The following is a 26,445-nucleotide window of genomic DNA, read 5'->3' as shown; positions in this document are numbered from 1 at the left end:
TTTATTTTCATTCATTCAAATATACATACATTGCAAGTGTTTGTTGCATACAGTGCAATACTTTCATCTATTAGTCTTTCACAATCATTTCTCAGACAATATATTTTCAATAAGGGTTCACAGGCTTCCATTTGTATAGTACATATAAAAATATTATAAGTTCCAAATTTATATCCGTTCCCACGGGGCTCTCTTTGCACACAAAGAGCCTCCTTCTCTGGATGCGCATTTTGTCGGAAGAGCTTGAGATGCAAATTCCTACTTGGCAGAAAAGAAGGAGGGTGGGCTGGATGACCTTTGGGGGTCCCTTCCAACTCAAGGACTCTATATTTTGAACATCTCTCCCACGGGGTTCCCTTTGCACACAAGGAGCCTCCAACTCAAGGTCTCTTCCAGCTCACTATTCTATGATTCTAGGATTCCTTCTCTGGATGCGCAATTTGTCGGAAGGGCTTGAGATGCAAATTCCTACTTGGCAGAAAAGAAAGAGGGTGGGCTGGATGGCCTTTGGGGGTCCCTTATCTCAAGTACTCTAGAACATCTCTTCTTTGAAGTTCCCACGGGGCTCTCTTTGCGCACAAAGAGCCTCCTTCTCTGGATGCGCAATTTGTCGGAAGGGCTTGAGATGCAAATTCCTACTTGGCAGAAAAGAAGGAGGGTGGGCTGGATGGCCTTTGGGGGTCCCTTCCTACTTAAGGGCTCTATATTTTAAACATCTCTCTACTGAAGTTCCCACAGGGATGTCTTTGCACACAAGGAGCCTCCTTCTCTGGATGGGCAAGTTGTCGGGATGTGCCTTCTTGCTTGGCAGAAAACAAGGAGGGTGGGCTGGATGGCCTTTGGGGGTCCCTTCCATCTCAAGGACTCTATATTTTGAACATCTCTCCCACGGGGTTCCCTTTGCACACAAGGAGCCTCCAACTCAAGGTCTCTTCCAGCTCACTATTCTATGATTCTAGGATTCCTTCTCTGGATGCGCAATTTGTCGCCTTCCAGCTTGGCAGAAAGAAAAAGGGTGGACTGGATGGCCTTTGTGGGTTTCTTGCAAGAGAAGGCAAGCTCTTCTTCTCTCGTGTTCTGAAGCAGAGCAAGGAGGCGTCGGAGAAAGAGGAGGAGGAGGAGGAGGAGGAGGGGAAAGAGGGCAGGACGGAAAGCGAAACCGCCTCGGGGAGTTTCGGTTTCTCCTCGCGGCCGCGTGCGTATGTGCGCGCGTGTCCCGACTAGCCGACCTCGGGGAGCCCCGCGCGGAGAGGGAGCTCTGCCTTCTTGCCATGTCGTCGCCTCCGCTGCGGCTGAAGGAGTGGCTGGTGGCGCAGGTGGAGAGCGGGCGCTTCCCGGGGCTGCGCTGGGAGGACCGCGGGCGGAGGGTCTTCCGCATCCCCTGGAAACACGCCGCCAAGCAGGACTACCGACAGACCCACGACGCCGCCCTCTTCAAGGTGCTCTCCACTCCGGGTCACCCCAGGATCTCGCCTTGGGAAGGAACGAAGCGGGGGGTGGGGGGGGGGGGGGTCTGCCCAAATTGTAACCAATACTCATAGTCATGGGTTGCTGTGAGTTTTCTGGGCTGTCTGGCCATGTCCCAGAAGCATTCCTTCCTGACCTTTCGCCCACAGGCATCCTCAGAGGTTGTGAAGTATGTTGGAACCTTGGCAAGTGGGGTTTATATAGTCCAGGGTGGGAGAAAGAACTCTTGTCTGTTGGAGGCAAGTGGGAATGTTGCCATTGGCCACCTTGATTAGTATTGAATAACCTTGCAGCTGCAAAGTCAGTCAGTGAGGGTATCTTCATAGAGATTTGTCGGAAATTAAGTAAGTGGATTGTATATATATATATGCAGAATAATGTCCAGAGTGGGAGGAAGAACTCTTGTCTGTTGGAGGCAAGTGGGAATGTTGCCATTGTCCAGCTTGATAAGCATTGCAGCTGTAAAGTCAATCAGTGACGGTATATTCATAGAGGTCTGTTGGAAATTAGGCACGTGGACTGTATATATGCAGAATAATGTCCAGGATGGGAGAAAGAGCTCTTGTCTGCTGGAGGCAAGTGGGAATGTTGCCATTGTCCAGCTCGATTAACATTGAATGGCCTTGCAGCTGTAAAGTCAATCAATGAGGGTATCTTCATAGAGATCTGTTGGAAATTGGGCAAGGGGACTGTATATATATCTGGGAATAACGTCCCATGTGGGAAAAAGAACTCTTGTCAGTTGGAGGCAAGTGGGAACATTACCATTAGCCAGCTTGACTAGTACTGAATGACCTTGCAGCTTCAAAGTCAATCAGTGAGGGTATCTTCATAGAGGTCTGTTGGAAATTAGACAAGTGGACTATATAATGTCCAGAGTGGGAGAAAGGACTCTTGTCTATTGGAGGCAAGTGGGAATGTTGCCATTGGCCAGCTCGATTATTATTGAATAACCTTGCAGCTGCAAAGTCAGTCAGTGAGGGTATCTTCATAGAGGTCTGTTGGAAATTAGGTAAGTGGAATGTATATATACATACAGAATAATACCCATAGTGGAAGAACTCTTGTCAGTTGGAGGCAAGTGGAAATGTTGCCATTCCCCAGCTCGATTAGCATTGAATGGCCTTGCAGCTGCAAAGTCAATCAGTGAGGGTATCTTCATAAAGGTCTGTTAGAAATTAGTCAAGGGGACTGTATATATATCTGAAGAATAATGTCCAGGGTGGGAGAAAGGGCTCTTGTATATTGGAGGCAAGTGGGAACGTTGTCATTGGCCAGCTTGATTAGCATTGAATGGCCTTGCAGCCTCAAAGCCTGGTGTTATATTGCTGGGGGTAAGTTTTGCCTTTCTCAGGATCCTCCCCATTTCTTCCATCCTCCAATAAATCGCAGATTAGACATTAGCAAGGATGTTTTCTCCTGGGATCCTGGTGGCGATAGCAGCAAAATTGCCTCCAAGAAGGAGATGGACAAGCTGGGAAGTGTCCAGAGAATGGCCACCAAAATGGCCAAAGGCTTAAAAACCTCAGACAGAGAAGAACCACGCTTTGCAAAGCATTCTATTCTATCATATACCTCACAACCTCTGAGGATGCCTACCATAGATGTGGGCGAAACGTCAGGAGAGAATACTTCTGGAACACGGCCATACTGCCCGGAAAACACACAACAACCCTGTGATTCCGGCCATGAAAGCCTTCAACAACACATTCTATTATTTCACTGTTAATTTTATGGAACGGGTCTCCCACTTTTCTTCCAAGAGGGGATTCAAGGCAGGATGGATGGAATTAATGCATTTCAGGATACTTTTATTAGTTTACAGAGTTGCACCTTTTGGAATAAAACTCCTTGCATATCTCCTTGCAATCAGAAGTCAGTTGGAAGTCAGTTAAGTCAGTTGATGTCATACTGAGTCTGTTTGCATCAGCTGATGTATGAGGTCAGTTGAGTATACTGTAGTCAGGATGCTGCACTGAGTAGTCAGTTTATATTGAGTCAGTGTTCAGTTCAAACTCTAAACCAATAAACAGTGTACTTGTATGCTAATACATGAAGTTTGTAAATAAATCAACCTCATGTTGTCGAAGGCTTTCATGGCTGGAATCACAGAGTTGTCGTGCATTTTCTGGGCTGTATGGCCATGTTCCAGAAGCATTCTCTCCTGACGTTTCACCCACATCTATGGCAGGCATCCTCAGAGATTGTGAGGTATATTGGAAAACAAAGCAAGGGAGGTTTATATATCTGTGGAAGGTCCAGGGTGGGAGAAAGAACTCTTTGTCTGTTGGAGGCAAGTATGAATGTTGCAATTAATCACTTTGATTAGCATGAATGGCCTTGCAAGCTTTATTCCTGCTTGGGGGAATCCTTTGTTTGGAGGTGTTAGCTGCCCCTGGTTGATTCAAGTCTGTTTTCAGAGTGTTGTTCTTTATTTAATGTTCTGATTTTAGAGTTTTTTTTAATACTGGTAACTAGATTTTGTTCATTTTCATGGTTTCCTCCTTTCTGTTGAAAGCTTGCAAGGCCATTAATGCTAATCAAAGTGATTAATTGCAACATTTCAACAGACAAGAGTCCTTTCTCCCACCCTGGACCTTCCACAGATATATAAACCTCCCTTGCTTAGTTTTCCAATATACCTCACAATATCTGAGGATGAGGATGCCTGTCATAGATGTGGGCGAAACATCAGGAGAAACATGGCCATACAGCCTGAAAAATGCACAGCAACCCAGTAAATCAACCATGTTAACTTTTAAGGAAGACTACTTATTTTTGGTCTCTTAAGAGCATGATTTAAAACCAATATATTTTATGGAAGATTTTGGGCAACTGAAATAACACTTCTGAACTGCTATATATTTTATGCACTGGTATATCTTTGTCCCTAACAGTTCAAGGAGAAAACCAGGGATATCAGTCTAACAACTGAGAAACTGAAATGGCCTTGCATGAATACTGGTGGATATTTACCACTAAGGAGAAAATTGACTCAAGCGAGTTTTTAAATTCTTCTCAGGAAGATCATATTCTACAAAAAGGTTACGATCTCTAACAAGGTCATGCCTTTTCCAAAAGTTTATACAGTAGAGTCTCACTTATCCAACATAAATGGGCTGGCAGAACGTTGGATAAGCGAATATGTTGGATAATAAGGAGAGATTAAGAAAAAGCCTATTAAACATCAAAATAGGTTATGATTTTATAAATTAAGCACCAAAACATCATGTTATACAACAAATTTGACAGAAATAGTAGTTCATTACACATTAATGCTATGTAGTAATTACTGTATTGACTTAATTTAGCACCAAAATATCATGATATATTGAAAACATTGACTACAAAAATGCGTTGGATAATCCAGAACGTTGGATAAGTGAGTGTTGGATAAGTGAGACTCTACTGTAGTGTGGATACCAACTGATCTCCAAAAAGGGCCATGCTTCCAAATGGCTATGGAGATTCTGGTTTTCCAAAAATTGCACCTTTTGCATGCCTGTCTAGAGTGGATGATACTGGCTTGAAGGAAGCCTAGAGCATTGGAAGAGATCCCTAAAGGTCATCTAGTCCAACCCGCGCCAGCACAGGAAATGTACAGCCGAGAATTAGGCCCTCGGTCTCCATCTCGGGTGTGGGATGTGCCTGTTTGAGGCTGACTCTGCCCCTTCTCCCTTTCCCTCCAGGCCTGGGCCATCTACAAGGGCAAGTACCACGAAGGGCAGGACAAGGCCGACCCCTCTGTGTGGAAGACCCGGCTCCGGTGCGCCTTGAACAAAAGCACCGACTTCAAGGAGATCCCGGAATTGAGCCACTTGGACATTTCGGAACCGTACAAAGTGTATCAGGTGGTGACCAGCCCGGCTCCCCCTGAATCCCAGCAAGAAACAGGTACCTTCGTCTGAATGCTTGTGACCAGTCGTCCTATTATTGTCAACGAATGTTGTGTTGTAGTGTCACCTGTGAAGGAATTGCTCAAAGATGGTTCACTCCAACAGAATGCAAAACAGAATGGGCTGTGTAGAAAAACAAAACATATACCGTATTTACTCGAGTCTAATGCTCACCTTCCCATAATTGGGGTGCGCAATACATTTGCGTAATATGGTAAATACTTTTTTGTGTTTCAGGGTTTTGAAAATTGAGGTGTGCATTAAATTTGATGGTACATTAGACTTGAGTAAATACGGTGTGTGTATATCTATATATATAAAAGGGTAATGGAATCACGGCACCGGACAAAACAACTAAACTAAACGCCCCACAACCTTGAAAATTGACAGCACAACTTCTCATCCACGCCTCTACGTTCATACAACAAAAAGAAAAGAAAAATTATGTCCTAGTCACAGCAACGCGTGGCCGGGCACAGCTAGTGTGTGTGTGTGTGTGTATATATATATATATATATATACACACACCGTGTTTCCCCGAAAATAAGAGTATCTTATATTAATCTTTGCTACCAAAGATGCTCTAAGTCTTATTTTCAGAGGATGTCTTATTTTTCCATGAAGAAGAATTCACATTTATTGTTGAACAAAAAAATGAACATTTATTATATACTGTACAGTAGTTGTCATCACAAATCAACATAACCAGACAAACTGAATACTATCAAGAATTTCTTGTTACTACCATTATTTCCATGTACAACACTCTATGGTATGCACATTTACCAATCCTGCATGCTCTGGTGTTCTGTTCGTTGGGCATGCTTCCAAACAAAAACTTTGCTAGGTCTTACTTTCGGAGGAGGCTTTATATTTATCAATTTAGCAAAACCTCTACTAGGTCTTATTTTCTGAGGATGTCTTATTTTAGGGAAACAGGGTATATAAATGTAATGTACGTTTGTAGGACTGAGTAAACAACAAAACCACTGAACCAATCACACCAAATTTGGCCACAAAAGACATAGTCATCCAAAACCTAGAAAAATAAAGTCCAAAACTCAGGACAAGGAAGAGCCATTTTCAACCCTGGCTACCAGTCAGAAGGGTAGGCCCTGCCCCCTTTAGGCCCCATCCACTTTGTCTCCTAGCAACCTCTTCAGCCGCAATGGTGCTGAAAGACGGCCAGGGTTCAGTTAGGCCTCTTCCACACTCCCATAAGAAGAAAACAGCCAGGCTTTGAGGCTGCAAGGCTATTCACTGCTATTCCACGTGGCCAACAAATGATTCCCATATGCCACAGCAACGCGTGTCCAGGCACAGCTAGTATTTGTATAGATTTGGATGACATAGGGAAGATGTGTTGTCGAAGGCTTTCATGGCCGGAATCACTGGGTTGCTGTGAGTTCTTCAGGCTGTATAGCCATGTTTCAGTAGCATTCTCTTCTGACGTTTTGCCTGCATCTGTGGTGAATGGCATCTTCAGAGGTCTGATGGAAATGAGGCCAATGGAGTGTGTATATACCTGTGGAATAATATCCAGGGTGGGAGGAAGAACCCTTGTCTGTTTAAAGCATGTGTGAGTATTGCAATTAGCAAGCTTGAATAGCATTGAGTAGCCATGAAACTGCAAAGTCTACCAGTGAAGATATTTGCATAGAGGTAGCCTGGCCTCTGTTGCCTGGAGGCTTCCTATCTTTGAGAGGTGTTAACTTGCTCTTGATTGTTGAAGGCTTTCATGGCCGGAATCACAGGGTTGTTGTGTGTTTTCCAGGCTGTATGGCTATGTTCCATAAGTGATCAACTTTTGGAACATGGCCATACAACTCAGAAAACACACAACAACATTGCACTTGATTGCTTGCTGTCTGGAGACCTCCTGTTTCTGAGTGATGTTGACTATTTATTGTCTTTGTTTTTGGGTATTTTTTAATACCCTCTCCCAAGCAGAGGGTGCCTCCAGGCAACAAAGGTCAGGCTACTTCTCTGCAGATACCCTCACTGGTAGACTTTGCAGCTTCATAGCTACTCAATGCTATTCAAACTTGCTAAATGCAACATTCACACTTCCTTTAAACAGACAAGGGTTCTTCCTCCCACTCTGGACATTATTCCACAGATATATATACACTCCACTTGCCTAATTTCCAACAGACCTCTGAAGATACCATTAACCACAGATGCAGGTGAAATGTCAGGAGAGAATGCTACTAGGACATGACCATACAGCTGAAAAACTCACAGCAACACAGTGATTCTGGCCATAAAAGCCTTTGACAACACATCCAATTAAGGCGCTGATTTCGTGCAGAACCAACTTCCTTGGGACAATCTGATGCGTCCATTTACTGTCATCATTTCTTAAATCTTGCTGCTCAAGATGCCTTTTAGCAAGTATGTTGTATTGTCCTTCCCAAAAATTTATCCTTGGTACAGTGTGTTTAAAAAAAGAAGACAAAAACAGGAACTCTGTTTTGAGTGGGAGCCAAAACATTCTTTATTTTTGTGTTAAAAATGGCAATTGCCATTGCTGTCATTCGGTGGTAGGAAAAGGCGCTCTGTATATGTTCATGTGTTCCTTCTGGTGACAAAAAACAGTGCATAAGAATTACATCTGCAGCTTTAATGCCATCCAGGTGATGAAGAAGAGCCCATGCAAATAGGGGTGCATTTACAGTGTAGAATGAATGTGTTTTGATCCCATTTAAGCTGTCATGGCTCAGTGCTATGGGGTCATGGGAGTTGTAGTTTTGGTGAGGCAGAGAAGGCTAAAGACCTTGCAAAACTGCAACTCCCTTGCTCCTATAACATTGACCTGGGTGGATAAAGTGACGATAAGCTGCATTCATCCTACAGAGCAGCAGAAAAGAAGCTCCTGCATATAAACATGCCTCCCATCTCCCCCATTAACCTTCTCCAAGCTAAATATACACGGCTCCTTACTCCTCAAGGACTTGGTTTCCTGGCTGTCGTTTGGAAAGGTTCAGATGACCTATTAGTGTGATGCATTTGTTATTGTTAAGTGAGGTCAAGCTGAGTTCAATGCTCCTAAGAATGCAAGAACTCAATCTGTAGCCAAAGAGTGGTCTTAACAGATGAAACTCTTCAAGAAGCCAAGGACAGACAGGAAAGCGAAAGTAAAAGCAGGCAGAAATAGAGAGAGAGCCCTGAATACAGTTCAACAACTTGCATGCAAACAGAAAGAGCTACTATAATAACCAATGCAGAGAAAGAGAAGTTGAAAACCAAAAAGGAGGAACAAGAGGTCTCTTACACAAGGTTCCAGAAATCAAAGGGAAATTTCAACCAAGAATTGGGAATGCATAAAAAGACGATGGAAACCTTCCTTCCCGTGTGATTTTTATCAAAATTAGTTTCTCTTAGCAGGGCTGTCTGTTTTATTCTGTGAAGGGCTATGCATGATAACTGTTGCACCTCAGCAGGGTTTCACCTTGTTCACAGCACCCAAGAAGACACCAAGTGTAAAAGTCAAAACAGTTTATTAAAAAAGCATATATTTTAAAAAGCTTAAAACCAAGAGTCAATAAATTAGGCAAATATAGGCAACAAGCCAGGCCAAACTGTGTACAGAAAATAATCCACAAGCAGCAGACATCCCAGAATACAGTGTTAAAACTGAAGCATGAAGACAGGATAATTCAAGAGGTTTTTAAACTGGAGCATGAAGACAAGAGAAGTCCGAAGCATAAAGCTTAAACCAGGGGCATAACAAGGAGCAGAAATCCCAGAAAAATCCATGGAACAAGGAGCCAAAATGAGCATGAAACATGACTCCCCAACCCAAACTTAAACGGAGAACAAAACTAACAACCCTCCTAGGTTTAGCGACGTTGGCAAATCTAAAATCCTCTCACAGGACTGCTTTAAGGGCTGCAAAACATGAACACATTCTTCTGCACTCCCTGCCTGTCTCTATCTCTCCCACGGATTTACCAAAAACAAGTCATGCCAGACTAATCTGATCTCTTTTTTTGATAGAATTACGAGTTGGGTCGATACAGGGAATGCTGTGGATGTAGCGTACCTGGATTTCAGTAAGGCCTTCGACAAAGTCCCCCATGACCTTCTGGCAAACAAACTAGTAAAATGTGGGCTAGACAAAACTACGGTTAGGTGGATTTGTAATTGGCTAAGCGAACGAACCCAAAGGGTGCTCACCAATGCGTCTTCTTCATCTTGGAAAGAAGTGACGAGTGGAGTGTCATCAGCAGGAATGCGTCCTGGGACTGGTTCTGTTCAACGTCTTTATTAACGACTTAGACAAAGGGTTAGAAGGCACGATCATCAAGTTTGCAGACGACACAAAACTGGGAGGGATAGCTAACACTCCAGAAGACAGGAGCAGAATTCAAAACGATCTTGACAGACCAGAGAGATGGGCCGAAATTAACAAAATGAAGTTCAACAGGGACAAATGCAAGATATTTCACTTCGGCAGAAAAAATGGAATGCAAAGATACAGGATGGGGGGCTGCAGTTACTAGGTGAGAGTTCACGTCCCTGACTGCTGGAGTCCAAAACATCAGTGCTTTCACACGGTTGCTCTAATAGCGCCTCCTGTCCAGCTATATCTGAATCCAGCATCCCCCCCTGGCTCTGAAACTGCATCTCCCAGTCTCCCAGGCCCTGACACAAATCCCTCATTGTCATCGGGCAGAACCACAACAATAACATTGCTGTATGAATATGCAAAACAATGTGCAGGACTACATGAATTAGACTGACGAGAGCTGATTTGCATCAGTCCGGACACCCGCAAAGATAGTACCTAAAGAGATCCTTGTTATAGGTAAAGAAACCTTTGCTGTCTTTGTTTTCAGATAAAGAAAATAGTAAAGAGTCCCTCCAGGAGCCAAACATACCTGCGACGTCTGCACAACAAGAACGGAGATCCAATGGCAGATCCAACAAGGTAAATGTATGAGGTGCACAGATTTGGGTTGTGCCCATATCATACCCAACCAAATAGTTTAATGTTGCCTGGAAGTACAGTATGTTGGGTGTTAAAGTGGGGATGTGTTAAAGTTGAGCTTCTGTTCCTGTTTGCTTTTTGCAATCTACAAGTAGACTCATCTTATAAGTAGACCTCCAGCTCAAATCCTACAAATAGACCTCTAGCAGTCTTCACAGCCCATAATTGGTTTCTAGCGAGTATCATAGAAATTTTATAACTCTAAACTTACTTTGCCTTGCTTTTGGCAAAGTTGTGGGATGCTCTGGATTTTTCTGGAAACTGGAGCTTTGTATTGTTCTGGACATTGCTGAATCTGGGGCTGTTCCAGGGAAGATTTATACTGGGTTGATCTGCTCATTGTAGATGGAACCCAAAAGAACTTTGCTGTAGTCCTTCATGCCCCAGTTAGGTGCTTCTTTGTCTACGGACATCAATAATCCGTCCTGAAAAATGTTGAAACTGCATTATCTGGTCAGTGTAGGCCATGCATGGGCAAATATGGGTTCTCCAGGTGTTTTGGACTTCAACTCTCACAATTCCTAGCAGCCTACTGGTATGAAAGCAGGAACTTTGTCCAAGACAAACATAGGCAAGCACAGGAAACTTGAATCATGAACTTGAGAGCTGAGACAGGAACCCAAACCTTTTGGCAACGTCTCCTCTGAGAGACACAAAGTAAACACCACTTAATTTAAGCCCAAGCTTGACCAAGAAGCCATGAGATCATACCTCACACACCTGGGTCTCAAGGACTTCTCACGGAGTCTCTTAAAATGCCTAGTTATTAATCTATCCTTTACTCCCTCTGTCCAGAGACCTAATCTGATATCACAGGAAAACTCCCCATTAGCTGAAGGCCAATTCTCAAGAGAAATGGACCTTTCCCTTCCCCTTGTTGGTAAGGAACAAACATCCTCTGTCTCATCTTCAACTGCCTGCAATTCTCTCTAATCACACACAGACTCCTCAGATTGAAACCCATCATCCCCCTCATTCTCTGAGAAATCCCATTCCCTTGCAGAACCCCAGCATAATGCAATTTCAGACTGCATTACACGGCAGTGTAGATTCAGCCTTAGCAGCCAGTTCAGCTTCTGCAGTTCAGAATTTTGCCTTTTTAGATGTTGAGTAAATGTTGGCCTTTCCAGACCACAAAGCTCATCATCCCCCAGGCAGCTTGTTCACACTGTTAGGGGGGCCCTGGGCATTGTAGTCTGCCCAGTATGTTTCTGATCAGAGATTTCTTGCAACTTAAATTGTTCATCTCTGTTATGGTTACAACAATAAATGGACATACTGGTGATAGTGACGATGGAGTCGGAAGGGACCACAAAGACCATCCATTCCAACCTGCTACCATGCAGATAAACACAACAGAAACACTCTTGAGAAAGATCTCGACTTTGAACCTCTGTTTAAAGGTCTCCAAAGAAGGCGAATTCAATATCTTCCAAAGCACCGTCAAGCAACTCCTAACTTCTTCCTAACTTCAGCCCAGTCCTGCATTGAATGCAAATGACGAATGCAGCACTGGATTGAAGTTTAAAAGGAAAGAGATTCTGTCTAACCATTAGGAAGAACTTCTAAACCATAAGAGCTGCTGGACGGTGGAAGAATGCCAATTCCCAAAGCCACTGAGAGCATCAAAACAAACCCAAATAGCTGAATTAAATACAATCAACCCATTTTTCCATGTGTTGCCTGTGATAGATATTTTTAGCTTTTTAAAAATAGCCACGTTGTGCTGTCATGCTTTATGGCCTGAGAGATGTCACAATGGAAAGTTTCTTGCCCAAATAAAGCTCAGGCTGCCTGAAGGTACCTGAATCATTCCCTTCTGAAAGGCCAGGATGTGGTTACAGACTGAAGAAACATTCACGCTCTGTGTGTTAAGCAGATCTTATGGGAATTTTAAGACACTTTGACCTCCATACTTAGCTAGGGTTGCTTTGGACTTAGGCTGCAATTTAACATATGCAGATGACACCATCCTATGAGCTGAAAAATAGTACGATTCAGAAAAGATACTGGGAGAAAGCCAAAAAAGAAAGTGCAAAGGAAGGTTTGAACAGTTTAAAAAACCCCAAAAATAATGATAGCTATAGATGATTCACATAACTTCAAAGCAGACAAAATAGTTCATGATTCCCCATCCCTTGGCTGAGTCAACAACAACAACAACAATAATAATAATAATAATAATAATATAATATTTATATTCCGCTCTATCTCCCCAAGGGGAGTCAGGGCAGATTACAGAACCCACATACGGCAAACAATCAATGCCATTATACAATTAATAAGGACAGACAATACACAAACAGAGGTAAAGGCAATGTTTCCCATCTTATTTCCGGCATCTTGGAGGCTGTGCTCGACTCCAGCTACGGGGATGCTGTCACTCCATCTTCCATACCAAGGAGTTTTGTGACAACGTCCTCTCGATGGATGTCCTTAAGGGCACCTTTTATTACCTCCCTGCTAAAAGCAGTACCTATTTATCTACTTGCATTTCTGCTTTCAATATAGGTGGGCAGACAGCTGGGGCTGACGGCAGGTGCTCACCCCGACCCAGGTTTGAACTGCCGACCTTTCAATCGGCAGAATTTTCTGCAGCTAGTGGTATAGCCCGCTGTGCTAAGCCCAGCTCCCATTAATCAATATGAAGAGTAGTAGGAGTAGTAGTAATAGTAGTAGTATATATATATGTATTCATGCCTGGCTTTATCAATTCAAGGGAGATATTGAGAAGCTGGAATGTATCTAGAGGAAGGCGACTAAAATGATCAAGGGTCTGGAGAATAAGCCCTATGAGAAGCGGCTTAAAGAGCTGGGCATGTTTAGCCTGCAGAAGAGAAGGCTGAGAGGAGACATGATGAGGGCCATAGATAAAGATGTGAGGGGACATCATAGGGAGGAGGGAACAAGCTTGTTTTCTTCTGCCCTAGAGACTTGGACGCAATGGAACAACAGCTTCAAACTACAGGGAAGGAGATTCCATTTGAACATTAGGAAGAATTTCCTAACTATGAAAGCTGTTCAGCAGTGGAACTCTCTTCCATGGAGTGTAGGTCTCTTCCAACTCTTAGGATACTGTGATTCTATCTCTCACAAAGGAGACTCAAAGCGACTATAGACTATAGCAAAGAAATCAGAAAAAAAGACATGGAAGGGCAGCTATGAAAGAATTGGGCAAGATGCTAAAGTGTCAAGATACATTGAATATTATTTGTTTGTTTGTTTGTTTGTTTACAGTATTTTTATTCTGCCCTTCTCACTCCGAAGGGTACTTCTCACCCGAAGGGGTGTCATTAGATATATGACATATAGACAGATGCAGAGGCAATTTAACATTTTCCAGCTTCTGGCTTCACAAGGGTTTGCTCAAATCCAGCCACAGGGGAGCTGGCACTTCATTGTGACACCGAGTCCTTGATGGAGTGCTTTCTCATTCTTCCCCGCGCTGCTGGCAATTTTATGGTATCATAAATTAGTTAAATTAGCCTCCCCACATAAAGAGGTATCCACATTTTCTATACAACAGATGTAACTGTCTTTCAAGCTGCTTAGGTCAACTGCAAGCTAGTCTATTAATGGTTGAGGGCTCAATCCGACCCAGGCTAGCTTCGAAGTCATAACCCCGGGGCTGTGGCGCAGACGGGAGAGCAATGAGTCACTGACCAGGAGGTCATAAGTTCGAGGCCCGCTCAGAGCTATGTTGTTCGTCTTTGTCCTGTGTTACAAAGGCATTGAATGTTTGCCTAATATGTGTAATGTGATCTGCCCCGAGTCCCCTTCGGGGTGAGAAGGGCGGAATATAAATGATGTAAATAAATAAATAAATAAATAACCTCTCACTCAGTAGTGATTTGTTGCAGCTGGCTGCTAACCGACTGCGCCACAGCCCAGCCCTACTAAAGTTAGGATTATCTGTGCCATTGTATTTTCCTATTTCTATGGATGGTTGTGAAAACTGGACAGTATAGAAAGCCTATGGGAGAAAAGTCAATGGATTAGTTTTGTCGGAGAAGAGTTCTGTGAACGTTATAGACTAAAACATGGGTCATAAAGTAAAACAAGGCTGAATTCTTCCTAGAAGCCAAGATAGCTCAGGCTCTGCCCTACGTTGGATGTATTATAAGGAGACATGTTCACTATTTAATTATACCCAATATAATAATATTTGGGAAGGTGGAAGAAAGGAGGAAAAGAGTAAGACTACTTTTGAGATGAATGGTGGACGCAACCAAGGAAGCTATGGCTGTCCTGAGTTTGCAAGGTCTGAACAGGGCAGTTGAGGTTAAGGTAACTTGGAGTTGGTCATTCATAGGTCACCTTAGGTCAAAGCCAACTTGACCATAGTTAGTAACAAGCAAAAGGAATGGATGGCCATCTGTCAGGGGTGATTTGATTGTGCTTTTCCTCCATGGCAAGGGTTGGACTAGATGTTCCATGTAGTCTCTTCCAACTCTGTGATTCTGTTTTCCTTCTCCTTTGTCTTCATTCAGTGTAAACCCCAATCTATAATTATTCCAAGATCTGGGTGATGGGATTCTTTTGCATTCCTTCTGTCTTTGCTCCTTCCCAGGCCAGCTCGGCATCCTCAGATTCAGGCGAGGAAGGCAAGGACGAGCCCATACAAACCGACCAGGGTTCCTCAGGGCTGGACCAGGTTTCCCCAAAGTCAGTCCATGCTGAGCAACAGGGTAAGTGGATGCCACGGGATGCTTGAGGTTGTATTACGTTGGCATTTTGTTTTTGTCAAAGGAAAATGTTCTTTCTTGGATTCAAGGACAATACAGACTACAAGAGTTTATTAAGAAGCAGGCAAAAGCATCAAAGAAATAAATGCTAACCTAGCAAGTTTGTGCCTCAATCAACTCCTGGAAGTTGTTTTGGCGAATGTAGATAAGCTTGGACTAGGGCATGGGCCAACTTAGGCCCTCCAGGTGTTTTGGACTCCAACTCCCACAATTCCTAACAGCCTACCGGCTGTTAGGAATTGTGGGAGTTGGAGTCCAAAACACCTGGAGGGCTGAAGTTAGCCCATGCTTGCCTTAATTCATTCCTATGTACTCCCTTTTCCAGGCCTCCAAGTGAAAGGCTTTTTCTATGGCTGTACTCCAGCGCAGTTTCGGTGCCACGCGGTGCCCCACATCATCGGCCCCACCTCCCAATGCGCAGACATGGAGAGCATCAACTCAGGTGAGGAAGGTGTTTTCTCTCCAACCCCTTTGACTTCTGGTTTCTCTTCTGCCCACTCCATTTAAGAGACTTGTGGTCCAAAGAAAGTAGTTCTTCCAAGCTTTGGGTCTGTTGCACCTCAGAATAGTTCACCTTGTTAAGACACTCAGTCAGACACAGAAGACAGTCTTTTGAAGTTTTATTGAGCAAAAGGAAATATATAAATCAAAGCAGGCAGTTGAAAGGTTTTTCAAAGTTGCAGTAAAAGAGTCAATAGGAATCCAAATAGTACATAAGTCATGAAAATCCATTAGTCCATAAACCATAGCAGTCTAATAATCCATAAGGCAAAGGCAGTAGTCAGTAGATCCCAAAAACAAGGCCCAAAAGTTCATAGATCAAGGAAGACATTTCCTAAGCATGAAACAAGAACATCCACACAGATGAAGCGAGGATTTGCTTTGACAACGAGCTATCTGCAAACACACACTTTTAAAAGCACCCGAGAAATGCATTTCTTTTCCCAGAACTGGCCTCTTTCTTTCCCGCTAGCCTCTCACTCCTAGGGACCCGAGAACCTCTCCATAACAGATGGTTCGCCCTAGATAGATCAAGGTCTTCGTTATCTTGCACCTGAACCAGGACTTGAGAGCTCTCTTGCTCATTAATTCCCATGGGAATGTCATCCTGGCTGTTATCTATGGCTTCTGGGGTCAACAGTTTATTCTACTCAAACTGCAATTCTCCAGCCTCTGATTCAGCCTACATTCCCATGCCATCATCTTCTGGCTCTTGTATCTGAAACCCAGAATCCCCTTCTTCATCCTGACTCTGGCTATACTGTGGCTGAGTCACAACAGGGTCCAACAGAAAGTGCCTTGCACTGAACTTAGAAACAGTGTATTGCACAATGTGTTGCGAGTTGATGGTGATTGATTGATGTGCCCGTGAGCCCAGAGTCACCCTGCAGAATGAGGACGCACCACTCAGTTTTGCAGAACAAATAATACAGGAACTTTACCGATTCCAAGAGATCAACAGAACAATGGTATTCACAATAGTCCCTTCTCATTGCTTACAGAAATCGGTAGTCATAAGCAGTCCTTTCTCAGTCCATAAATCTGCTTCAGTGAGGAATACAGTCCTGGTTCTCCATCCTCTTTTTCAGTAGCAAACAAGGCCTCAGAAATAGCATGGCCTCTCTGAGTACAGAGCCATCTTCCCCAGGCAGTACTCAGTCAGGAGGCACACACTGAACAAGAACCTGTTTAAATTGGTTCACAGCAGCAGAACAGAAAAAAGTATCAAATCAAATTTTTTTTTTTTTATTTACAGTATTTATATTCCGCTCTTCTCACCCCGAAGGGGCCTTGGCGGATCACATTATATACATATAGGGCAAACATTCAATGCCCATATACACATAGAACCGAGACAGAGACAATGTGTTGTCGAAGGCTTTCATGGCCGGGATCACAGGGTTGTTGTATGTCTTTCGGGCTGTGTGGCCATATTCCAGGAGTATTCTCTCCTGACGTTTCACCATAGATGTGGGCAAAACGTCAGGAGAGAATACTTCTGGAACATGGTCACACAGCCCGAAAGACATACAACAACCCTAAGACAGAGACAGACGCAGAGGCAATTTCACCTTCTCCTGAGGGGATGTTCGATTCTGGCCACAGGGGGGAGCAGCTGCTTCATCATCCACTGTGACTGCACTTCCTCATTCCAACGTCATAAATTAGTTAAATTTGCCTCCCCACTTTATAAGTGGTACCTTATTTCCTACTTGATAGATGCAACTATCTTTCGGGTTGCTAGGTCAGCAACGAGCAGGGGCTATTTTTTATTATCTTTTAATTGACACGTGCTCACCCCGCCACAAGCTGGCCTCAAACTCATGACCTCATGGTCAGAGTGATTTATTGCAGCAGGCTGCTCACCAGCCTGCACCACAGCCCGGCCCTATTCCCAGGTCTTTGCAGGCTCAGCCAGTCAGCTTCATGCACTTCATTTTCCAGTTAACAGACATGTAGCACAGTGTCTTTGCAAACCATGACACTATGCACTGTGTCTGGTTTGAAAGTGTTATTTCCTGTTCAGCCTAACTTTGACGATTGCCTGTGATGTGTATGTTTGGGTATGTTGTACATAGAAGGACTGTAAATAAAGATAAAGGCCACTCAGTTTGAGCAGATATATTTGCAGCTGGTTTATTGGAAAGGCAGCAGCGCTTTGGTCGGATAAATAACATGACAAGTTCCCCAGTAGGCTTCTCCTTAGTTGGGACATGCCTCACTCCCTGACCTTTTCCTTTTGCCCTCCAGACTTCTGGCTGCACATCCGCCTCTACTACTGCAACGTCCTGGTGAAGGAAGTGACCACCAGCTCGGCCGAGGGCTGCCGCCTGACCTTCCTCCCGGTGCCGGCTGACAACCCCTGCCTCTACGGCCCCAGCGGCATGGAGCAGATCGAGCTGCCCTCCCCGTCCATCCTGGCCGGGAAGAGCCAGCTGTCGCGCGGGGTGGGCGTGCTGGAGCGGCTGCTGCCCCACCTGCACCGGGGGGTGCTCCTGTGGGTGGCCCCCGAGGGGGTCTTCCTCAAGCGGCAGTGCCAGGGCCGCGTCTACTGGAAGGGGCCCCTGGCGCCCCACGCCGACCGGCCCAACAAGCTGGAGCGCGAGAAGACCTACAAGCTGATGGACGCTGAGCAGTTCCGGCAGGGTGAGTTAGAGCCCCCTCCCGCCTTCGCCCGGCATTCCTTTCATTACCTTCCTTGCCTAGTCTCTCCATGCCTCACAGCCTCTGAGGATGCCTGCCATAGATGTGGGCGAAACGTCAGGAGAGAATACTTCTGGAACATGGCCACACAGCCCGAAAGACATACAACAACCCTGTTGATGGATTCTTTCCCATTTTTGGCCAATGAAAGTATCTGGATTTATTATTTTTGGTGCCTGTGCCATTGATATTGACACTGGGGAAAGTGATGGCAACAAAAGAAAGTAGGCTATTGGGGGGGAACGCTTCAGAGCAATTGGCAGCTTGAAAGTGAAAGGTTTTCCTGCCTTAGATTGCCTTGATCATTACAAAATCCATTGTACCCTAGTCTCTGCAGCAGGCATGGGCCAACTTTAGTCCTCCAGGTGTTTTGGACTTCAACTCCCAGAATTCCTTGTTAATGTGGGATTTGTGTATTGATAGTGTTTAAATGCAATATGTGTCATGCTTGTATTGCAACTGATTGCATCATCCAAAGTGTACTATAGTCTGGAAAGAGTTAATTGCCAAGAAGCTGTGATGACCTTGATGTGTGGCTGGAACTAGGGAGTATCCAGACACAAGTGTGTATGCATATTGATTGCGTTAGTTCAGTCGAGTTCTGTCTGCCTAGAGTTTGAGTCCTGTGTTCATCTGTCTTCTGTTAGTCTGTTTGTGCTGATACAGTAAAACTTTGTAAATAGTTTTACCAACGTCTCTGAGTGTCTTCTCGTTCTGCACTCCACTGATTCCATCCAATTACTGCTGCGCTACAAATACTCTGACATTCCTAACAACCTACTGGCTGTTAGAAATTGTGGGAGTCCAAAACACCTGGAGGACCAAAGTTAGCCCATGCCTGCTCTAAAGTATTGATAGTTCTGTGCAATCATTCAATGTTCTCTCTTGTCTTTGCTGCTCAGAGTTGGAGACCTACAAGAGCCACGGAGAGCCTCCTCCTCAGTACCAGATCAGCTTATGCTTCGGAGAGGAATATCCTGCGGCCCTCAACCAAAAGTTCCAGGGCTTCATCATGGCACATGTGAGTCTCTTGCTAACCATGGCTACTTATTTACTGTGTCCCCTATATTAATCACTTCCAAATATTATTTTCCTGAAGGTATGGTAGGGAAAAGGAAGTGGGTCAGTGTCAAGGGGTCTATGAACGACTAAGGTTCCTTAAGGAATCTTTTTATCCCACCCGCTTCCCAAATTTGTAAAGAGCTAATAACGACTGCCACCAATTTGGAAAGATGCAACCACCAAAGACTCAGGAAGGAGTCCTTTTCCTGTGTTTTTGCTTTCTTCTTCGTATTCACTTTAGATGGTAGCGTAACTTGGTTTAGAATATATGCGACAGAGGCTTAGATGTTGGAAGAACAATAACAAGTTTATTCAGGCACAGAGCTTAGTGGTTACAATGTTGTTCTCACTTAGAGGTATTCATATTAACAGTTACAATACTAGAATGAGATTAATCAAACTCTCTAAAGTGTCACTTCTTTTACTTAAAGTAGTTAAAACCCATTCCTCTACTCCTTTCTAACTGTTACTTCAATGGATCTCTGTGAGTCCAGCTGGGATTGGTTCCCAAAGTCTGAAACTTAGACTATCCAGTGACTTCAAACCACAGTCACCCCTGTGATATACTATCACAGATTCTCTGTGCCTTACCAGGACACAGACTACATTAAATGTTAGCAACTTATTTAAAACCGACTCAAAATGAACAATTGAGTCTCCTTGATCCCATCAGCCTGGAATCAATCTTCCCTGTGCCTCATCAGAGCACAGACTGACCTTCTTTTTTAAAACTCTGCAGTTCTTCAACTAAACGGCAGTTGGCTCCGCCTACTTCTCCATGGCAACCAACCTCTGAGTGCTGAGATGCAATAACTGTAATACTTACCCTTTTAAAACATAAACACACAATTAAACATAACATCTGTATACCAACATTCATACTTCATTACAGTCGGGTACTCATCATAGTGTTAACTAATGTTTCTAATATGAGAAGCTAATCTATAGCAGGCATGGGCAAACTTCAACTCCCACAATTCCTGCTCTGTGGTGTCTAATACAGTAGAGTCTCACTTATCCGACATAAACGGGCCGGCAGAACGTTGGATAAGCAAAAATATTGGATAATAAGGAGGGATTATGGAAAAGCCTATTAAATGTCAAATTACATTATGATTTTACAAATTAAGCACCAAAACCATCATGTTTTACAACAAATCGACAGAAAAAGCTGTCCAAAACACGCTAACACTATGTAGTAATTACTGTATTTATGAATTTAGCACCGAAACATCGCAATATATTGAAAACATTGACTACAAAAACATTGGCTACTAACAAATTGACTACAAATAAAGATAAAATTGGATAAAATGAACTTACAGTAGCAACGTTGTTGCAAATTAAATCCATAAAAAGTTCAATCCTTGCTGCCTAGAGAAACAGCTGTGGATCGGGGCAGGAGGCAAATTGCGTTGGATAATCCAGAATGTTGGATAAGCGAATGTTGGATAAGTGGGACTCTATTGTGTGTGTGTGTGTATATATATATAATCATATTTTGAATCAACCAGTTAAAATCCTATTCTTCTTAATCTCTTATACAGCCAAGCTCTGTTTATCCCTTCCTATCATTTCAAAAAGTTCAATTATCCATAGTCTTTATATATATTGTCCATTGTGAAGGAGGCATGCATGCTCCAGTTTTGTGAAATAGGAATCCCGGGAGTCGTTGTTTGGTGAGTCACCAACACTCTTTGACAGAGAAGGCTCATAAGACTACAACGTCCATTATTCCATAGCGCTGAGCCATGCTGTGGCTCAGCAAGCAGCAGAGGATTTTACTGACATGTCGGAGGATGAGTGGGTTGGTGGATTTGAAAGTGATGGGTCTGTCAGTGCTAGGAGAGAATTGAAGACAGTCGAAATTGTTTTACATTCCAGTAATCATTCCCAAGCAACCAAGAAAAGTGAAGCCATTTCTCTTGGGAAAAGGCCTTTGACAGATGGGGAGTTTTCCTGAGAAACCAGATTAGGTTTCAGAACAGAGGGAGTGAAAAATAGACCAATTAGACGGTCTGAGAGAATCCATGAGGACACCTTGAAGCCCAGATGTACTTGGCATGATCTCATGGCTACTTGGTCGGGCTTAAATTAAATGATGTTGGCTTTACACCTTTCAGAGGAGACAACGTTCCCATGCTTATCCCATTTTTGTCCCTCACCTATTTAACATTCTTGAGTGCCTTTCTTGTTCTCATTCTTCATATATGCACTTTATGGCCTAGTTACTGTTATGAGTTTTTATCCAATCCATGTTTTATTGAGTTGTTACTAATATGTTTTTATTGACTTATTTTACTTAATGTATTTTATTATGTCTGTTATACTTGGGTTTGGCCCTGTGTAAGCTGCCCCGAGTCACTTCGGGGAGATGGTGGCGGGGTATAAAAATAAAATTATTATTATTATTATTATTATTATTATTATTATTATTATTATTATTATTATTATTATTATTATTATTATTAATGTTGCCATAAGGATGGCTCTCCTGTCTCAGCTCCCCAGTCCATGATTCAAGTTTTCTGTTTGCCTATGTTCCTTGAAGGAATTGCCTTGAAAAAAGTTCCTGTTTTCATGCTTATGAATTTATGTTTGAATAACTGCTATGGATTTTGGCTCTCTGGACTTTATGTACTTGGACATTTCTGGATTACCGCTATTTTATATTCTCTACTCTTCTGCCCTTTTGGGAAATGCCCTTTTTCTCTTTGTACCTATTTTTCTAATAAACTTTTATAGTTAGTACTACTGGACTCTGGTATGGTGCTGAATTAAATGGTGTTTCAGAGCTAGAGGCCTTACCAATAATAATAGTCCTAGGTTACTTACTTCTTATTCTAGTTTATGTTCTTCACTATATGCACTTTCTTCAGCCCAGTTCATTTTTTATGAACTTCCTCAGGTTTTTTTCTCAAACCAGGTTTTATCTTAATGTGATTTTATTATGTTTATTGATCTTTTTTTTATATTGATGTGTTTTTATTACTGTGTCTGTAACCACTTGGGCTTGGCCCCATGTAAGCCGCCCCGAGTCCCTTCGGGGAGATGGAAGCGGGGTATAAAAATAAAGTTGTTGTTATTGTTGTTGTTAGAGTGCAACAAGCCATAAGTAGTATCAAACTGCATTAACTCTGGAATGTAGGAGGGTTGAATGAAAAGTAATGCCTCCCCCTTCGTAACTCCTCAAAAGATGGCAGTCCTGGTATGCGGCAGGTATTCGCTTGTTCAGTAGACTCTCCTCTACAGTTCCATTTGGCGGGAAGCCTTAGCATTGAACGGTTGTGTTGTTGAAAGTGCGAAGTATGGAACCCTACGCAGATGATCAGTCAGTGCAACTTAAGCAACGTGCAGTCATTGAATTCTTGACAGCAGAAAGTGTCACCCCAAAGGAGATTCATCAGAGAATGCAAGCTGTTTATGGTGATTGTGTTGATGTGAGTACTGTGCATCACTGGCCGAGTAAGTTTTAAAATGTTGAGGTGGGAACATCTGCTGTCAAGAATTCAATGACTGCACGTTGCTTAAGTCGCATTGACCGACCGTCTGCGCAGGGTCCCATACTTCGCACTTTAACAACACAACTGTTCAATGCTAAGGCTTCCCACCAAATGGAACTGTAGAGGAGAGTCTACTGAACAAGCCAGGACCTGCCGCATACCAGGACTGCCATCTGTTGAGGAGTTACGAAGGTGGAGGCATTACTTTTCATTCAACCCTCGTAGATGCTCCTTCAGTTCTCATTTCCTCCTGCCTTGTGCTGACCTTCTGCCTGTGGTCATCCTTGCAGGTCGAGCCAGTCTTTGCCCGGGATCTCTTCCTTCACGCCCAGCAGTCGGTTCCCCGTTCGCTCCAGAATTCTCTCTGCTGCAATGCGGACGCTTCCAGGAACATGAGCCAGATCCTGAAGCAAATGTGCTCCCCTTGATGGGCCATGAAGCCCGGCTCGTTCGGAATTTTTTAAAGTACCAACACTGTCTTTCATCCAGGACAGGACCTGGGTGTATTCAGCAGCGAGCATCTCTGGTGTGGAAGGAGGGCATTTAACCTGGACTGCAGGCTGTTCGGTCATTGCAACTTAAGACTAATTCTAAGCATTGGTTTTAATGTCAGGGAATGGAAGAATGCCTTGCTCTGAAAGCATCCAGGAGTCAAGAGTCACACATTTGCCCCATAACTTTGAATATGTTTTGACAGATTTTAACTGAGTTTTTTAAAATGCTTGTGTTCAATTCTATTTTAATGTTTGCAATTTGTATATTTTTTAAATTGTACGCTCATGCTTTTATTGAGTCCCCTTGGGGAGATAAGAGGGATGTAAATAAATATAATAATAATAATAATAATAATAATAATAATAATAATAATAATAATAATAACAACAATAACAACAGATTACAATGAATAGGCACATCAATATGCACGCCAGGAGCCTTGGTTGCATCTACACTGTGGAATTAATGCAGTTTGACGTCACATGCAACTGCAATGGCTCAATGTAATACAATCCTGGGATTTGTAGTTTGGCAGAGAAGGCTCTCAAGGGCCTTGTAAAACTACAACTCCCAATTGAGCCATTTGCACTTAAAAGTGGTGGCTGAAGATTTGTAAAACTATAATTCCCATGATTCTGTAACAGGCATGGGCAAACTTGGGCCCTCCAGGTGTTTTGGACTACAACTCCCACTATTCCTAACAGCCTCAGGCAAGCAGCTGAGGGGGAAAAGGAAAGGGCCTGAGGCTGTTAGGAATGCTGGGAGTTGTAGTCCAAAACACCTGGAAGGCCCAAGTTATCCCATTCCTGGTGTAGCACATGCTTTAAACATATAAGCAGTTCTGCATTCCCTGCATTGGCCACTAGATGGCACTGGGAGCCCATTTAGCAAGATATTTTAATCCTATTTTCCATTTTTCCTTTTAAAGGAGCTAAACATCCTTCAGCCTCCCCTGCAATTAAAGTTAAAGCACTATTTTCCACCTCTGTGTATGAAACCAGAAGAGTATAACAACCCAGGTTTAAATCACTTTTAATTAATGTGGTTTGACAATTGCTTTAATTGCCATGTCTCAATGCTACGTAATCCTAGGAAATGTAGTTTTGCAAGGTCTTGAGCCTTATATCTTTCAAAGAGGGCTAGTGCCCTGAGCAATTTACAGAATTCCCTAGCATTGCTCCATGAGACTTAAAGTGGTCTCAAACTGAGTTAATTCTACAATGTGGATGCACCCCTATTAGAGTATATATTTCTGCAGTGCACACCAGGAATGTTTTGGATTTCAGATTGTTTTTTATATTTTGGAGTGTTTACATATCCAGAATGAGATCTAGGGATGGGACCCAACTCTAAGCACAGAATTCATTTATATTTGGAGTATTTCAAATGGGAACTCAACCTATATTTAAATGATTTACTTTACCTTTGCAACCTGTAGATACCAAACCTTCCTTTGTAGGGTCTGGATTGTGTTTCCCCTGATAGTGCCTTAGGCACGGTGTGCATTTATGTGTGTATTAGGCACATAGATACACACCTCTGTGATGTGTACATGATTGCAGTTGTATACTCCTATTGAATTCTGCTTCCTTCTTGATTTGGTTTTGGATCTTTCCCTGGCTGCCATATAATCCGGATACTATCAGAGCAGATAATCCACATTATCTGCTTTGAACTGGGTTATATGAGTCTACACTGCCATATAAGCAGATAATATGGATTTTATATGGCTGTGTAGAAGGAGCCTATGTCTATTGTGTGGGATAATTTTTGCAGCTTGTTCTCTTGTTGCCGTCTATAGGAGTAAAACTTCTCCACAGTCTCGTCATTATTAAAGGAGGAACGTTCGGGTTTGTTAAACTACTGAACTTGCTGATGAAAGGTTGCCAGTTCGAATCCGGGGAGCGGAGTGAGCTCCCACTGTTAGCCCCAGCTTCTGCCAACCTAGCAGTTCGAAAACATGCAAAAGTGAGTAGATCAATAGGTGAGAAGGTAACGGCGCTCCATGCAGCCATGTCGGCCACATGACCTTGGAGGTGTCTATGGACAACGCCGGCTCTTTGTCTTAGAAATAGAGATGAGCACCAACCCTCAGAGTTGGACACGAATGGACTTAACATCAGGGAAAAACCTTTATCTTTGCTATATTACTAATATTGATATAATAAATGACCTTTTTTATAAATAAATAAATACATTTTGAACTTTACAGTATGGCACAGTTATGGTTTCTAAAGCGTGCTCGATACAGAATCAACGCAGACCGAACAGTAACATCTTTAACGATATTGGGCAAGTGACACTCTCTCAGCCTCAGAGGACACGGATACAAACCTTGCCAAGAAAACCCTCATTTATTTATTTACAGTATTTATATTCCACCCTTCTCACTCAGGGCAGATTACAATGAACACATATATGGCAAACATTCAATGCCAACAGACAAACAATATATATAGACAGACACAGAGGCATTTAACATTTTTTTCCAGCTTCACGATTCCGGCCACAGGGGGAGCTGTTACTTCACCGTCCACTAGTGGCTGTACTTCCTCATTCCTTTCCTCATGTTTTGCTGGCAGTTTTTATGATGTTGTAAATTAGTTAAATTAGCCTCCCGCATAAAACATACCTAGATTTCCTACTTGAGAGATGCAACTGTCTTTCGGGGCTGCATAGGTCAACAGCAAGCCGGGCTATTTAATGGTCGGGGGCTTAACCCGACCCGGGCTTCGAACTCATGACCTCTCGGTCAGTAGTGATTTATTGCAGCTGGTTACTAGCCAGCTGTGCCACAGCCCGGCCCTAGATAGATAGAGTTGCCACGATTCAGAAATGACTTTATCCTTTTCATATCATATTGAGGAAGAGACATGCTTGTTTTCCACTGCTCATCACCAAGGCAACGGACATTTGGGTATTCCAGGCACCAAGAGGCCTGCATAGCAGAACTACATTGAGCAGAGACAAGTTCTCCATTTAGGCCTCTGCCATTGCATTTGTCATCATTGTGGTCTTCAATCCACAGGTATGGAACAGGATAATTGTCTCGACATTATTAGGTATCCGAACCCTTTCCA

At 43.2% G+C, this 26,445-nt stretch overlaps 1 protein-coding gene across 1 annotated transcript; it reads left to right on the top strand.

Annotated features, from left to right (window-relative positions):
* The first annotated feature begins 1,139 nt into the window (after positions 1 to 1,139).
* Positions 1,140 to 24,481, top strand: LOC103281885 (interferon regulatory factor 4). The gene is made up of 8 exons (XM_062979166.1): positions 1,140 to 1,439; positions 5,157 to 5,361; positions 10,205 to 10,296; positions 14,927 to 15,044; positions 15,427 to 15,543; positions 17,853 to 18,248; positions 19,208 to 19,326; positions 23,161 to 24,481. Exons 1-8 carry the CDS (start codon positions 1,272 to 1,274, stop codon positions 23,296 to 23,298), a joined length of 1,353 nt encoding a protein of 450 aa, XP_062835236.1. The 5' UTR covers positions 1,140 to 1,271; the 3' UTR covers positions 23,299 to 24,481.
* The last annotated feature ends 1,964 nt before the right edge of the window (positions 24,482 to 26,445 follow it).

The sequence above is a fragment of the Anolis carolinensis genome, chromosome 4 (genome assembly GCF_035594765.1).
Source record: "Anolis carolinensis isolate JA03-04 chromosome 4, rAnoCar3.1.pri, whole genome shotgun sequence".
Classification (NCBI taxonomy): domain Eukaryota; kingdom Metazoa; phylum Chordata; class Lepidosauria; order Squamata; family Dactyloidae; genus Anolis; species Anolis carolinensis.
The sequence above is the reverse complement of the archived record's forward strand: the minus strand, read 5'-3'. Positions and strand labels throughout refer to the sequence as shown.